Source organism: Alosa alosa, chromosome 4 (assembly GCF_017589495.1).
Source record: "Alosa alosa isolate M-15738 ecotype Scorff River chromosome 4, AALO_Geno_1.1, whole genome shotgun sequence".
NCBI lineage: Eukaryota > Metazoa > Chordata > Actinopteri > Clupeiformes > Clupeidae > Alosa > Alosa alosa.
In genome coordinates, this window is record NC_063192.1 from 30,969,004 (window position 1) to 30,985,638 (window position 16,635).

The 16,635-nt window shown below is 39.9% G+C and overlaps 2 protein-coding genes across 2 annotated transcripts; one reads left to right on the plus strand and one right to left on the minus strand.

Annotated features, from left to right (window-relative positions):
- The first annotated feature begins 406 nt into the window (after positions 1-406).
- On the plus strand, positions 407-3,705 carry ubxn10 (UBX domain protein 10). Its single transcript, XM_048241530.1, has 2 exons — positions 407-491; positions 2,837-3,705. Exon 2 carries the CDS (start codon positions 2,841-2,843, stop codon positions 3,603-3,605), a length of 765 nt encoding a protein of 254 aa, XP_048097487.1. The 5' UTR covers positions 407-491; positions 2,837-2,840; the 3' UTR covers positions 3,606-3,705.
- Positions 3,706-4,443: 738 nt separating this feature from the next.
- Positions 4,444-11,666, minus strand: ddx19a (DEAD-box helicase 19a). The gene is made up of 12 exons (XM_048242110.1): positions 11,480-11,666; positions 10,859-10,901; positions 10,709-10,759; positions 10,459-10,594; positions 10,271-10,363; positions 9,958-10,060; positions 9,683-9,797; positions 9,389-9,566; positions 7,560-7,797; positions 6,439-6,601; positions 5,961-6,152; positions 4,444-5,880 (listed from the first exon to the last, which is right to left on the minus strand). Exons 1-12 carry the CDS (start codon positions 11,534-11,536, stop codon positions 5,819-5,821), a joined length of 1,431 nt encoding a protein of 476 aa, XP_048098067.1. The 5' UTR covers positions 11,537-11,666; the 3' UTR covers positions 4,444-5,818.
- Between the last annotated feature and the right edge of the window lie 4,969 nt (positions 11,667-16,635).

Sequence of the window (16,635 nt, forward strand, 5' to 3'; positions counted from 1 at the left end):
CCTATATTCTCAGCATGCTTTTGCATTTGCCATAGAAGGAATGAGAACTGTGGGGGCCATTTCTACACACTCTTAGCCTGTAATCAGTGTTAGGCCTTTACTGAACTGGTAATCTTTGTTAGTCTATGTGTCAATGACAATGTCTTATATGTGGAGCGCTTTGGGTTGCACTCAAATAAAACTGACTTGACAATCATAGACTATGAACTATAAACATGTCTGAAACAAATTAATTTCTTGCAGTATCTTTGATTAAAATGTTTGTGTGCAGGGGTTTATGCTTTTTTTCCTGACTGTTACATTTAACAACATATTGCAGTTAGAAGCTAGGCTGTCTATTTCATTATGCTTTGATATCCACCTGCTTTACTTGTTGCTTTGGTGTTGAAGTTTAGGAAAGGTTGCCATGGCAGCACAATGCGTTGGCAACAAAGTAACACTGAAGTTCTGCAAGCAAGTGCAAGTGGGCCTAACGTTAAGTGAAAATAAAGGTAAGTCAGTTCCATGTTTCTATACGTTTGTTTATCTGTTAATTTTCTCCTTATGCACTAACCAATCTATCTATATCGGGTTTGTAATAATAGCCTGTGTCAAAAATATTATTAGCTATCCTTGCTAACTATCTGACTAGCTGCCATTGCCAACAGCTACCGTTAGCAGTTTTTTGCTGTGTAACGTTATAGGACTTAGCATGAGATGATATTTAGTGGATTAGCCAACGTTATGCTTCTATCGCATACCTTGCCAGACGGTTCAACGCGGATAGTGTGATATGTAGCACAGATTACGCGCCAGCAAGTGGTGTAGCCCAAGCCAATAACACCGTAAACGTTACAACCCCGTGGGCCACTGATGTTTACGAGTTAGAACGTTGTTACCTGGCAGGCATTGTTTTTCTCAGCGACTTTGGTAGGCTACATTCTCAGATCAGAATTGAAAATGTCAAGACTATGTTCAACCTCCACATCATCTAACGTTAGTCACGTCATAAAAGCTCTTCTTTTTATTTTGTAGTCCTACAAACACCCTTGGCACTGATCAGTAATTCGTAAATTATACCCTGCCAGCTGCTTGTCATGTTATGCAGTAGGCCTACTACGATAGTAGTTCTTTCTTTGTTGAATAGTCTCTAGACATCTCGACATTCATTAGGCCTATGTGTAGCCTACATCATCATGTGTACATATAGCCTATACACATATCATATGCCTTTACATTCCATACAAAAGTGTTGAACCTGTTGTCATAATATGTCAATTATAATTTATCATTTTTTCTGGAAGTCTCTTGAATTGATGAATTGCTCACAGCTGAGTTTTGATTTCATGAACGGGATGTGCATTATCAACCAGTTCTCAAAGCCCAGAGGTGCACATCACCTTCACAGAAGAGTGCAGTAGTTCTTCCCAGGTGTTTACATTACAATCATCATGCCATCGAAACCTCACCCATAGTTAACCTGTAGACTATGGACAATAGGACGAAGCGTTTTGACCATGTCCATGAGTGATACAGGGACTTGTCATTCTGATGGCATTGACTTGTTAATTGGCATTTAATATTTGCTTTGTGGGATAGGCTAAACTAGGTTTAAGAGCAACAAGCTTATGCAGGCAATCTATTGTTTGATTCTGTTTACAGATTGTTAAGACATGGTGCGAATTTCAATGATTTGAGAATGCACCAGTGCGACTGGGAAAACTGTAGGCAACCAATTGGTAACACTTAACGGTAAGGGTACATGAATGATCATGAATTCATGCATGAATTATTTCATCATTTATGCATTACTTCATTCCTTTTATATCTTATGAATCATCAGGAATTGAGTTCAAAGTCTCTCATTCATGACCTCATGCATGGTCAACACATCAAAGCATTAGGTACGGTTGGTACATCATTATGATTTATGATTTCTTAAGCATGATCATCATGATTACATTAATTTAAGGTTAATTACTCTTGAGTTCATGTCTGTGGCCCCTCACCTAAAGTGTGAACGATGGCATGTGTTTAAATCATCATGATCATTCTTAATAAATCATAATAATGTGCCCAATATACTTAAATGCTTTAATTGATGTGTTGTTCCTGTATGAGGTCAGACTATGAACTCATGTAAATTCCTGATGATTCATGAGTTATTAATGAATGAAGTAATACATCATGAATTCATTCATGCATAAATTCATAACTCATGTACCCTTACCGTAAAGTGTTACCAATCAATCTTATTTGCAATGATAATAAAAATAAGTCAGAATTACTAAGTAGGCTAACAATAATGGAAAGTAACACTGCAATTCGTTTGACAACTGATCCAGTTATCTACAGTAGCAGTCCAAGCACCATTGAGGAGTAGTCATTCCTCACAATTGAAATCCTACTAACTCTAGCACATTGCAGAGATGACATAGTATATTGCTTTGTGACATCTGTACAAAAGGGTAATTGCACTTTAAATGTAGGCCTAATTAAGTAAAAAAAATGCATGAGATTGATTAACTATTGGTTAAAGGTTGCTTCAGCGGCTTCATAACCAACTTAATCCATGCCATTGTATATTACCAATACCGAAGAGGGATCCCAATGATGTCTGGGTAGAATCACTGCAGTGAATGTTTGTCATGGCATTCCAGGTTAATCTTTGTAAGATCTGCTCTGTAAATCAAGAGATGATGAAGCCTGCCATTTCCATTTAACACCATCCATGACTGTTTCACTTCACCCAACAGAACTCATACTGTATGCGGAGTGATTCAGGTTAACTCAACCAAAATGGTTGCTTCAGTTGTACTAATCAGTCATTCTGTGTGCTTACTCTATATCTGAACAGGAACATGCACGTCTCCATGCCAAAGTCTTCTAAAGGTCGCAAGAGAAACAAACTGGTTCATTCCCAGAGTTCAGACGCGACAGGCTTGCACCCCTCGCCTATGACACCGCGCCCTCCCTTGAACGATCGCTGTACTCGTTCACGTGGCAACCTTGTCAAGCGGAGCAGCCTGAGAACGAGCAGTAACATCCCAGAGCTGGTGGAGGCCATATCAGTCCCAGTGCTGACCCTTAACAAGTACAGGGTCCTGCCCTCCATCGAGAAAAAGCCTGAACGGGAGCCGAGTTTGAGGGGCATGGAGGAGAAGACCTCCAAACTCAGCCTGTCAGACAACTTCCTGCTCCAGTTGCAGTACCCGCAGCGAGAACAGCTCCTCTCCCCCATCCAGACATATGATGCCTCCAAGAGCAGCCCCGAAATGAGCGTGCTGTCTGAGGTCCTGTGCAGGCCAGGCTCCCCGTTAGTCTTCATGGAGTCACCAGAGCACCCAGCAGAAGAGATGCCCCTTGACAATCAGGGCAGTCTAATGCTCGCCATCCGGACTCCATGTGGGATCAGGATCGAACATCGTTTCAACCCCGACAGCACCCTGCGATCAGTCATTGCTGCAGCGAAGGTCCACCAAGGGAGAGGGTACACACGCAGCGTAGTTGAAACTATGGACATGCCCCGTAGAACCTTTACAGACCTTAACATGACTCTAGCTCAGTGTGGCATTCTCAACAGGTCGGTGCTGTGCATTTCACACGTGGATTTTGTGGATGATTGATTTTTTATTTTTGAGAATGTCCTTCAGAAGTCATAGACATTATTTTTGTATTATGTTTTTAAGAGAAATTGTATAGTAAACATAAAAATGCTTAAATGATGAACAGTGATTGCACTTAATCTTTGGTAAGAACTTATTTAAAAAAAAAAAAAAAAAAAAAAAAAAAAAGAAATCAGCTGATACTAAACTGTTCGTCTAGCTCAGTAAAATTCACCTTATTGATGAATAACTTTGAGGTTTTTTGAAATACATTATGCATTCATCATGTAGCAATTACAAATTGCCATTGCACACATTCATTAGTTCCTCTTTAAACATGATATTCAGTATTTAGTTTGTCAGGACTATTATAGTGATAATCTCCATCATATTGACAAGGAATGCAATTTTTTTTAAAATTCAAATGATAATGGACAGCTTATACTTGGTAGTAACTTGAAGGAAAGTTCCAGCGATTTTTTTTTTTTAGTACTAGGTGACCTCAAGAAACAGATCTGTCTGTGCAGGGGGAAAAAAGATGAACGATCATCATTGAATGATCAGTTCTACCTAGCTCAAGTTACTGTAGGCAACAGCTACAGCTTGCAGGCAGCTACAGTGCTACACTCTGGGGCAATGAACATGGAGGCTCATAAACATGTCCCCAGAGTGTAGCAAGTCATTAAGACATTTACTCAAACTACAATGGCACTATGGAAAAGTAAAAGTACAGTAGCAGTATGTGTCAATATAGCACAGGGATTAAATACCAAAATGAATTAAATTAAGTCATTGTGAAAACATTGGTGATAACAGAATTGATACTCAATACACAGTAAAGGAGAGAAAACTGAGAATGTGCCATTAAGCATTCTTTATTACAATAATGATAAGAAATTAGCATAAAACCATAAACCCAGCCATGGAAAACGTTTTTAGGAGCTGTGATTTGATGGTTTAATGTGTATAATCTATGTAGTGCTTCATTTGTTTTTTTTTTTAGCATTGCAGTTCAACAGCATTTGCAGCATCTTCAAAATAGTTTGTATGCATTCACAATCCAAACATAATATGCACACTAACTGCAGTACAAAAAGTCAAAACACATTTTGAAGGTGTTTTTTCTAGATATAATTATTTCTTCAAAAACAAATCTCACAATTCTAATCTTTCCTAACACTTTAGGTACATCTGAATAGTAATAATAATGCTATTTTTACTTGGTAAAAGTGCCTGACTTCCTGTCTATGAACAGAATATGCTAGCCAATATTGCAAGGAACATAAATTCACAGTCCTAACAGAACTCAAAAACTTGTCAAACATTTGGTCATTGAACAAAACGGAACATAGTTATTATTTCACAGATTAACAATTTAATCCTTTCTTCCTTTACCCCACTAAACCCATATCTCGCTTGGCGAGATGAGATTTGCATAAAACTTTCCAAATTATGATTAAAGGAGTTCCTTGAAGAACCTTAAATTGTGCCAGAAACAAGGTTAACTGTCAGAAGGAAAAAATTGTGACAGCCTTAAAGGAATGTACATATTTTATACTGTGCCTCTGAACCGAGTAGATGATGAGGTTAGTATGGAATAATGATATGAGTTTTACTTAACACCAGGGTTCTGTTGAAAGTACTCATATTTAATTAAACTTCAGAGATTATGTCAACTTCCCAAAGAAATAAACTAGGCACAGTTTCAATTTTACTCCCATGTCCAGTTAGAGTGCTTCAGGTTGTCCCACAGGACTACCATTTCACACACAAGAGGTAACATGCTCACAAAGTGCAAAACAATACAAATAACAAGAAACACGTTATTCCAGCAATGTAAATGTTGCCTTCCATCATAATGGCTACATATACCTGCTCCCCAGGAGTCTGCCAGACCAGTAGACTATTTTAGTTAGCACGGGATCAGCATCTGCAGTCTATAAAAACACTTCCAAAGCAAATTAAAACACGAGGAGAAAAAAAAAAGCAGAGAACCAGAACCCAAACTCAACTATTTGGCATCATACAGAAGCTGACCTGCTCTTTAAAACAAATTCCTTATTCAAAAGGTTAAGACCTAATTTCATTTTATGTAAACATATTTTGCCCCTCTGTCCCATGCAAAAAGATAGAGCCCTCATATTACTTAGTAGTCAAAAAGCAGTCTGATGTGAGGTAACTGCATACATAGCGTTCAATAAATGCAAGAGTGGTAGAGCTGCACCTCTGTATCCTTAGTTGGCGATTTTCTCAATTTCGTCAAGATCGTCTGTGTCCAATTTCTCAATCTTCTTACCTAAAGAAAGATAGGTTAGAGGTAATCCAGATAAACAATTCCTGATTCAAACACCTTAGACAAAGAATTTCAATACGCACTGAAGTGATCTTGGATTTCTTTGAGAATGTTCATGCTGTGTTTGCTATCAACCATGTTGACTGCCAGGCCCCTTTTGCCAAATCGTCCTGTACGCCCAATTCTGTGCAAATATGTCTCATTGTCTGGATTGCCATCTTTGTCCACGGGGAGGTCGAAGTTGATCACTACAGACACCTGTTCCACATCAATACCTGTCCATAAAAACATGCTGTCAGATGCAAGGCTACATTACTGTTGCCATACAAGGACAACAAACAAAACAACAAGACAGTTTTTTGGACATCACTTAGCTCATAAAATATCACATGCTCACAAAGAACACTTAGCTCTACAAAACATTAGGTATAACATAACATGAGACCAACAGGACAAGATTAATGATCTCTTAGGATGATCTTCGGCCTGAAAGTAATCTTCAAATGTGAAGTATAGACTAGAGTTAGTATCAACCTTTATTCAGCTGCCTCAAAAACGTACCTCTAGCACACACGTTGGTTGTGACAAGGACTTTCTCCTTTCCTTGTCTGAAACGCTCGATGACTGCAGCCCTCTGTTCCACAGTCATCTCTCCACTGAGCAGTGCCACCTGATGGCCCTCTTTTGACAGCTGTCCTGCAAGCCAGCTCGCTGTCTTACGGGTCTGGGAGATAAGAGGACACAAGCAGCCACAGCTCAAGAACAACTAAAGATGTAGCGAACTGGGGTGTATTTCAACTACATGGTTTAGTGACAAACCTAGCTCAGTTAACCCAGAGGAAGAGGAAAATCTATTTGAAGAGTCCAACGGCTTCATCCTCCTACTTAAACAAGTGCACTGTTCCAATTCACATACTTCTGTACAATACCTAATCTTAGTGCATAAGTGCGTTCACACTGATTATTTTGATCACACCAAGTCTGCTGCAAGTACCAGGATGGTGCACTCATAAACTTTTCAACGTCAACAGTGGAAAAAAGCGCCTGCTAATAAATGTAAATATTAAAGTTTGTTTGTTTGTTTGTTTAAGGCCATTTCCGCAACTAAGGCTATTTAATGGCCAGAGCACTGTGTGTTACAGAAACTTAAATATGTTTCCTAAAATCTATGCTAATAAGATATTCTAAAACCTTTAAAAAGGTGGGACCTTACTAAATATAAACATAAACAACCGTGACTTCCTGCACCATTGCTGACTACACTTTTAATGAAGCTGGGAACACACAGATACCATCAAGTTATGACAAAACTGTTCACGTTTTGACAAAGTACCACTAAACTGCTGTTGAATAAAAGACACTAGCAACATTTAGTTTAATTGCTGCGATCGTCATTTCCGCTAAGTGCACAGAGTTGGTTTTCTATTTGAGATGACACTACCCTGTTGACATTCACACAATACATGGGCAAGTAGGCACATAGTGCACAGAGCATGAAAATATTCTGACAGAAGTACGCGGATTAGAGCGGAGTGCAAGCTAATAAGCATTACTGGGAGTGAAGTTACCCCGATTTATCACCAAACCACCAACTTGAAATACACCCCTGGACAATGGTGTCAAGGTGTGCAGACTGCTCCAAGTCTTATTTGTTAGGCAAAAAGGCAAGCCCCTATACATACATGGCAAAAGATCATGGCCTGTGCGATGGTAATAGCCCCGTAGATGTTGCAGAGGGCAGAGAACTTCTCCTCCTTATTGCTGCACAGCACATAGTACTGCTTTATGGTGTCTAAGGTCTCCTCCTCACGTTTGAGCTTTATGATGTTGGGATCTGGGACAATCCTCTCTGCAAACCTCCAGACGGAGTCCTCAAAGGTGGCAGAGAACAGCAACATCTGGCAATCCTTTGATAGCATTCTAGAGGTTGGAACAGAATTAGTAAATGAATTGTGTCACTGCCTCGGAATTACATAGATATGATACTTCCAACATAAATGTCCACCAATGTTACATAATTTACTTATAAGTATAAGTATCTTTTGATCCTGTGAGGGAAATTTGGTCTCTGCATTTATCCCAATCCGTGAATTACTGAAACACACTCAGCACACAGTGAACACACAGTGAGGGAAAGCACACACTAATCCCGGCGCAGTGAGCTCCCTGCAACAACAGCGGCGCTCGGGGAGCAGTGAGGGTTAGGTGCCTTGCTCAAGGGCACTTCAGCCGTGCCTACTGGCCGGGGTCCGAACCAGCAACCCTCCAAAGTCCAAAGCGCTAACCAGTAGGCCACGGCTGCCCCAATTTTTTTTTTTTTATAAGTATATATACTCTTTAAACTTAACTTAACAACTCAAGAGCCAAGGTTGGCTGACTTAAATCCTTATCATAAGGCCAAAGCTTTCTATACAACTTTAGAAAACACTGGTCATGCTGATCACATTTACTGAAAGTATTAGAAATGTCTGATGTCACTCAGTGTGAAATAAATATTACACAAAATTAGATTCAAAGAGTGTGTACACTTCAATGAAATTTGGACTGATGTTTCTCCTACATCATGGCTGTTTCTGCAAGTATTTTTTTTAAAGAATTATATTTAATCTCCATTGTCTCCAAATCACTGAGGCAAAACTCTAATAATGAGGACCTTCCCATTGAGCACGGTCATTCATTTGTGCTGTGGTTCATTTCCATTTCCACATCTGTGTCCAACTGTATATACACACACACACACACACACACACAACAGGTGTACTGTACAAAATCACAGGTGTACTGTACAAAGCCACAAGCCATCATGTTAAGTAAAGGATGATTGCTGTTGATATGTCCCATTTTACGGAAATATTGGATGAGGTAGGGGCAGAAAACTCCAATACGGGAAGTGCAATGGAGTTTCCTTAGCCAAACAGAACATTTCCATATAAAGGCATACCTTGAGGACCATTATCCTGCTTACACACCAGTTGCCACACATGCATTTACGCAGGCATGTGTAGCCCACAAAGGAAACATTGGTTCTGTTTTAGAAAGAAGCCAAACTGCAAACTGTTTACTTTGTAGAATTACTTTCTTCAGTCGTGCACACGGATAGTTTGCTTGGTTACAATTGTTTCTAACCCTAAATTCTAAAGTTTCAAATTCTATTCTTGCTAGCATGCTATCTTTCAAATTCTCCACAGAACACATTATTTAACCACAGAATTAATTATGTTTGCACACATTTATTTTGTTCATTGATTAGCTTGCCTGGCAACACATCCACTGTATCCTGTGGCCTCTGTGGATGGGCAGCTTTTTTAATAAACTATTATTGTTGCTATAGTTACCATTCACATTTTACAGAGCATTGACCTAGGGCAGTGATTAGTGAAAGTGACTTTTTCTTTTTATACAAGATCTTCTTCATATCTGCCAGCCAATCAAAAAAAGTACATTTCATCACTAGGGTATACTGTAATTGAAAAAAATAAATCACCCTCTATAGAAAATGTACATGGTTTACCTCTGGATGCGAATGCTTTGATCTTGGTGGCCTTGTGTGGCAATCATGACATCTGCTTCATCCAGTACAAAAACGTTGATCTTCTTTGGGTCAATGAACTTGAGTTTCAAGCACCAGTCCAGCACAGTACCAGGGGTACCAATGACTATCTGCTCTTCTATCTTCTGTCCTCGTTCCACTGTGGATGTAGTTTTGCAGTACAGTAGATTCTTATTAGTGACACACTTTTTTTAAACAATTTGCCTAATACAGTGACTCACAAACAATGATCTGCTTTTACACTTGGACACTCACTTCTATTGCCTCGAATAGCATAAGCAAGTTTCACTTCAGGATAGAACTGTCCCATTTGCTCAATGACTTTGCCAGTCTGCAAGGCTAGTTCGTAAGTTGGCGAGACACACAGACACTGAAGATAAAGATAAAAAGGTTAAAACCAATCAATACTGAAAAAACACACACACACACACACACACACACAAGGATGTCCTTAACAATTGAATGAATAACAGCCTTAGAATTGAGATAAATGCATTCATGGCTGCAAATGAATGATAATGGCCACTGACCTGAGTCCACTTGTTAGCTGGGTCAACATGGCTTAGCATGGCTAGCACAAAGGCTGCTGTTTTACCTGTACCAGACTGGGATTGGGCAATCAAGTTTTGAGGTCTGGAACCAGAGGGAATATATACGCTGAAGGGAGGGCAACCAAGCATCTATCATGTTGGTATATGACAACGATTCTGTAATGCAGCTCAAGCTCATTTCAGAAACTACAACTAAGATTTGTGTCTTCACATGTTCTACATTCTTCAAAACTTTTGGAATACTTGTGCATTTCCGCTCAATGAAAATGTTATCATTTCTGTGTGAACTCACGGTTCAGCAAGCATCATTGGCAAGGCATTCTCTTGGATTTTGGAAGGCCTGTTGAAGCCCATAGCATAAACTCCCTGAAGCAGCTGAGGCTTTCTGCAAAGAAGGAAAAGAACATGTTATGGAGGCTTCTCTTGTTTATGTCAAATCTTTCTTGCAAGGGTACATTGAAAATGCATTCAGAGACTCACAGACGTAGCTCTTCAAATGATTTTACAGAGTACAATGGAGAGTTGGGATCTCTCTGAAGAACTTCAACTTGGTTGGTTGTATTCACAAGATTACTTCGGATAAGTTTATTCAGTAATGACTGAGCTGCCCTATCCTCTGCAAAAAAAATAAAATAAAAAATTAAGTACAAAATATCATTTGATAACACCCACTTACTTGCTCTCATAAGAATAACTAACAGTTTCTAAATCGAAATGGCTTAAAAATCACCTTTCTCCTCTTCATCAGCTTTGTCGCCATCTTCTCCTGGTTTCACCGTTCCTTAAGATAGTGATGTCATGTTACAGTGGGGGACGAAATACCTGTGACCCCCCCCTGCAAAAAAAAAACTAAAAACTAAAATGTTTGCATTTGCCTTACCATTGACGGATTCTCGCTTCTCTTTGATCTGCAGTGATCCAATCTATGTTAGAAGAAAAACAGACAAGCCTCAAATTCAGTTATTTCGCCTCAACCTTCTAAAACCATCTTGTTAAAAATGCAGGCAGTTTTTATAAAACATTACGACAACTGCAACTTGCAACTATTGGATGAAAAAGTCAACGTGACAAAACAGTCTAGCTTCGTCAGCATAAACACGGTCATGTCGTTCACATTGCTGCTGAAAGTGATGATACTTCATCGTTAGTATTGAGGGAACTCGGGTCATGCGACTGCACGAGTATCAAGACCTGGCTGCTAACAACTTTCTCCTAACTTAGCTGGATACGTTGGGCACGCCGGTAAACTGGATTTCAACATGATAGCATCAAGTATCCTAATTCACAAGCTAGCAAGCTAGCCACAATGGCTGTCTAACTGAGATGCCCACTAGATTCCCTGTCATGCAACTCGGCCATGTCAGACTGAAGTTCTGCCGTTAAATCCCTTGGTTGACAGCTAACGGTAGTTCGGTTCCTAATGCTTGCTCAGTGTTTAGCAGTTAGCTAGATATGCTAATATAATGTCAAATTAAGCTATGTTACCAAGCTCTAAACTTACGGATTCAGCTGCAGCCTCTTGTTCATCGACTGCCAGGGCCCAGGAGTCAGTCGCCATTATACTTATTATTCTGCAACTAAACTAATTTACAAACTTGCTGTAATCTGCCCCCAGCTCTATTACTGGGCGTGTTTCTCTAGACTAGCCTTTCACTACCACGACTGACCAAAAGGGACCAACAGTTAGACAGATCCGTGTTTAAACCCAGTTCGGATGAAACTATGGGCAGAACAATAGTTCCACTTGCGTGCAACATACTGGCGTTATAAGTCTACTTATGCAAACTTCAACAAAATGTTATGCATCGGCTGTGTGTATTTTTCTCTTTAGTCTCCTCAAACTGGTGGTCTTCATTAAATATTCATGTTTATTTTGACCATTATTTAGATTTTTTTTTTAGTTTTGTGCAATTTTCCCTCAGAAAAATCTAGTAGGCGAAGATGCATGGCAATATTTTAGACCTACCATAGATGTATTTTTTTTGGAAACATGCCATTCTTCATCAGTACAGCACAGATACAGTAGGCTATAACTTGAGATAGGATATGACTTGGGCGACGTCAGATTTGAAAGCGTATGTGAAATTAAATGATATATTCACAATTGGAAATGGAAAGGTGTTTCTGGTGATTGTGGCAGAGGGCAGACTGTTTGCTGATAGCCTACACATAATAGATAGGTTTTTAACTTCCCTTCCTATGCAGTCAGTGCTGAAATGTGTACATGGAGGAACCCAGAACAGAAATGGAAAGCAACCAACTTTGCAGTGAGAGGAACAGGAAGAGTGAGGATGAGGGCCGAAGATTGAGAGTGTAGGGAGAGGAAGATTAAGATAGAGGTAAAGGAAAGAAGATTCAAGCAACATTAATTGACTAATTGCCACCTTACACCAAAAAACTTGACAAGATTTGGGAAAGATTCTTGAAAGATTGGAGTCTTTTAACTACTGCCACCCATTCAAGCTTTCAAAGTTGTTTGGTGTAAGGAGGCCATAAGTTGCAATTGGTGGAGCCAGTATGACCAGTATGAGAGACCGGTATGGTCAAATGTGATGCTTTTTTTGTTTCCACAAATGTTTTCACTGCACTTTCACTGTAGTATATTCTATTATTCTAATATGTTCTGTTTGGATTTGCAGTGCAAAATTTGGAGATGGATAGATGTACTGTACTGTACTGTTTTTCATGTGTGGAGACAAAAAGATCCAATAAACCTCTCCAGAATAAGTCCCGCCTCCATAACTTCCGTATCCATCCAACTTCCGGTCGTCAAATGTCTATGGGAAATAACATGGCGTTTCGAAAGATCGTACCTGTCAAACTCTGTAGGTGACAGAGTAGAAAAAGCTGGTGGGCCGATTGGCCTACACACTTCTGCCATCTAGTTTCCACTGGATTTTTTGATTGTCGGTGCCGTTTAAGTAGTAAACGATTATTAATGCTAACCGGGAGCTAGTTCCGATGTACGCGGGCGGATGAGGGCGTTAGATCTTGCTCACAACCCAGTCACAACCTAACGTGATGGTCATTTTCACGTGTGATTCATGCGTGGTTTCAGTGGTCTATAAATCTAAATCGTTTGCAAGGTTCAGCCTCTTTTCAACATGACTTAACTTTGGTTTGACTGTGCGAGTTTGTTGGCTGTTATAGACCTCTCCAGAATAAGTCCCGCCTTCGTAACTTCCGTATCCATCCAACTTCCGGGCGTCGAATGTCTATGGGAAATAACATGGCGTTTGAAATATCATACCCGGTAAAACATCTGTAGGTGGCGAAGTAGAAAAAAATGGTGGGCCGATTGGCCTACACACTTCTGCCATCTAGTTTCCACTGGGTTTTTTGATTGTCGGTGCCGTTAAAGTAGAAATATATCAGTAAGAAGCACTAAGCTAACGCGCGCTTCAGGCCTTGTGACTCCCCAGTCAAGGTTGCATAGCAACGGCAATGTTTCATAGTTTGTCTTCACGAAATGGAGTTTGTGACACCAGAGCCTGTCTACGGAGGTGGCACTAACCCTGCGTGAAATCATCATGTTTGATAGGTTGTTAATACATTCTGCAAACGTTACTGTTCTGATCAAGGTCATGCAAAATAAAGCTATCGACTCTATACGATTAAGCCTCTGATTCCTAGTCTGCTTATCATTATCTGTTATTCGTGGTCAATTGGTCAATATATTCATGTACTCTAAATGGTCCTCTAATCACTGTAACAAGATCTCTTTATGTTTTATCCTAAGAAAAGTAGAATTGTCAGATGTCTTTAAAGGGACACCACGAAACTCCCCCTAGCGTCTGTACGTGTCGATACGTGTGCGAGCCCTCACTCGGTCTGAAGCTCTTTTCCTTTTCTTTGCATCTTCCGTCAAGGGTTTTTGCTGCTTCTTCGCCGGCTCTGCCATTATAGACACATTTGCAACAATCGCTAGCATTTCACTAGCCTGCCTCTGTGCTGTGGATGCAGGATGTAAACTGATCCTGCTTCTCGCGATGTCTGAGACTTTGTGAGACTGAAGGTCGCCGGGTACGATACACTGAACTTGCAAGCGGGATATTATTCCTACATCAGTAGGGGCGGGCGAGAGAGTCTTCATTCGCCCTGTAATGAGTCATTTAACCATATACCAACTTAGGAAGATGATTAATCAACACGAAAACGTTGCCTGGTGTCCCTTTAATATTGAGCAGTAGTGTGTAACTGATAAAAACAGATTCAGATATGACATACAACAGCAAAATAGTGTTTTTCCTTTTGCAAAAGATCTGATGGGCCCTATCATGATAGTCAAAAGCTCAGCGCAAAGCATATAATCATCAGGACGCAAAGCTTATTCCTATGGTACACTCGAGTTTTTCACCATGCCCGTCTCTTTTATTGTGCAACGCGCCAAGGGGTGTGGCAATTAACGACCTAAGGAGGGGTCTAGCGCATTATCTAAAAAACGCTATCTTACACTACCTAAAATGTATTGCGCTACTGACCAAGGGAAACCTGGTCAGAAATCCATGGCGAGTTGTTTATATGTTATTTTAAGAGTGCATTATCAACAGTATAGGCGGGTGCACAACGTGCATACACCCTGCTTCTCTCATCTACAGTGACACGCACCAGCGAACATCCATGCAAAACATTACAAATTACACGATTGCAATGGGAAACATAATAATAATAAAGATATTATGAAATACATCTCACAATGAGTAGGCCTTGTTATTCATTTGCAATTTGGTAATGACAGTTTAAAGTGATTAGGCAAGAGGCGCGAGGCACATATGGAGCACAGCTGAAGACACACTGTCATGGGATGTTAGCAGCAACTCCTCCAAAACATACCCATGACTGACTGATTAAGAAAGATAAGGCCCATCTTGCACCAAGAGCGGACATTTGATAACGTTTCATGACTAAACCACACCTAATGTGGACTGGACAAACACCAAAATTTGACTATTCGCCAGTGACCATGCGTTTTAGATCGCCATGATAGAGGCCGATGTGTTGGATGTGTGATGTAGTTTCTCTCCATTGATTTAATGCTTCTGTCAACTGACATCACGCTTTCAAAACAATTAACACACAGTTAATACACTCCTATTGCCAAACTAAACAACTCCATGTTTGTTGGACCAGCTGACAGGTATGATTATTTTGATTTAAGCGCTACATAAAAGACGAGAGTGAATTAATTTGATTCGTCAGTTGACAGGACTATGTTTTCAAAGAGATCTGACACGTACAAGAATACACAAGAATGCTACAAACACCAACCACAGATGGTGAGCAAATATTGAGATGAATATCTGACAGTGATGTAATATGTATTCTGATAAGATAATCAACCCAAGGCCAAGGCACACCAAAGGTTAAAGCAAAATGCCAAGGCACACCAACTTGATTATGTTCATTCTCATACGCCCAGTTTTTCCACACATAATATTGTTCATGAGTTGAGCACAAAAGAAAGGCAAGTTATGACATTATTCAAAGATTGGGAAAGATGATTTTATTCTGTTGCTCGACAAAAGAAAGGTGCCAGTTAGTTCTCTTTCCTCAGATTGGTCACTAGATATGTGTTTTTTTCAGGCAGGTGAAAAGGTTGCCAAAATAGTAATTAAAACAGTAACACAAACATAAATAAAACATATCCAGTTAACAGTTAACAGTAAATCTTTGACTAAACCATTTTTAAGAAGCTGTGTCATTGCTGCATTTAGAAATGCTCCTGTAGCCTATTTCATGAGCCTGTGCAATAATGCATTGGGCTCCTCGGAATTCCAAGGCACACCTCACTTTGCCTCAGGGCACACCAGTTGAGAAACACTGAGATATCAGAGGTAATACACTTATTTTACAAAGTGACAGGGCATCATCAAGTTGAACATCACCATGGCAGCAGCATAATGCAGAAGAGTGTTTACGCGCCATTGGGGTTGTTTATGACTATCTGACTATCCGCACAGATATTTCATTTAGAGTCTGCACAATGCAAATTATTGCTGAATGTGAATGGGAAATTCGCTTTGAAGCTGTCCACATTCACATTTCACTGTAGGGCACAGGTCCTATTTCAGTAATATTAAATAATACCGTTTGATTGTCCCTAGACAATCGATGTACGATGTAACCTATCTAAACAGTAGATAGATTACATCGTATAACATGTTTTGCCCCACAGAAGTTTAATAGATAACAAGAAGATGCAGTGGATAACTTGAGAATGACAGACCTGCAGGCTAACCAATTGAGGGAGGGATATAGAGAGACCAAATGGAAATTTAATTTCAAAGCGGAAGCTTACATTTCAGCCATGGACACCCCCCTTCCCCCATCGTTAACAACCTGATGTTTCCTTAGAAGCTGAGAAAGCTCTATTATTGATTGTCATGGTTACCTCCTGTTCGAACAGATGGATGAGACTAAAACTGGCCCTGAAATGCAGATAGAGCCAAACTCCCACATTAAAATCATAACAGTGGCATCAAGGGCTTTGCAATCAGGCAGAAACAGGAAATAGAGGTGTCAATGTTAAGGAGAATAGAAACTATGTATGGGTGTATATTCAGACACTAAAGCCAAGACATGCTTTATGTTGTCTCCCTCAATCAACACCTCTCTCTGCGACCTCCCTCCTGTTCCACACGCACAGTTGAATTTCAT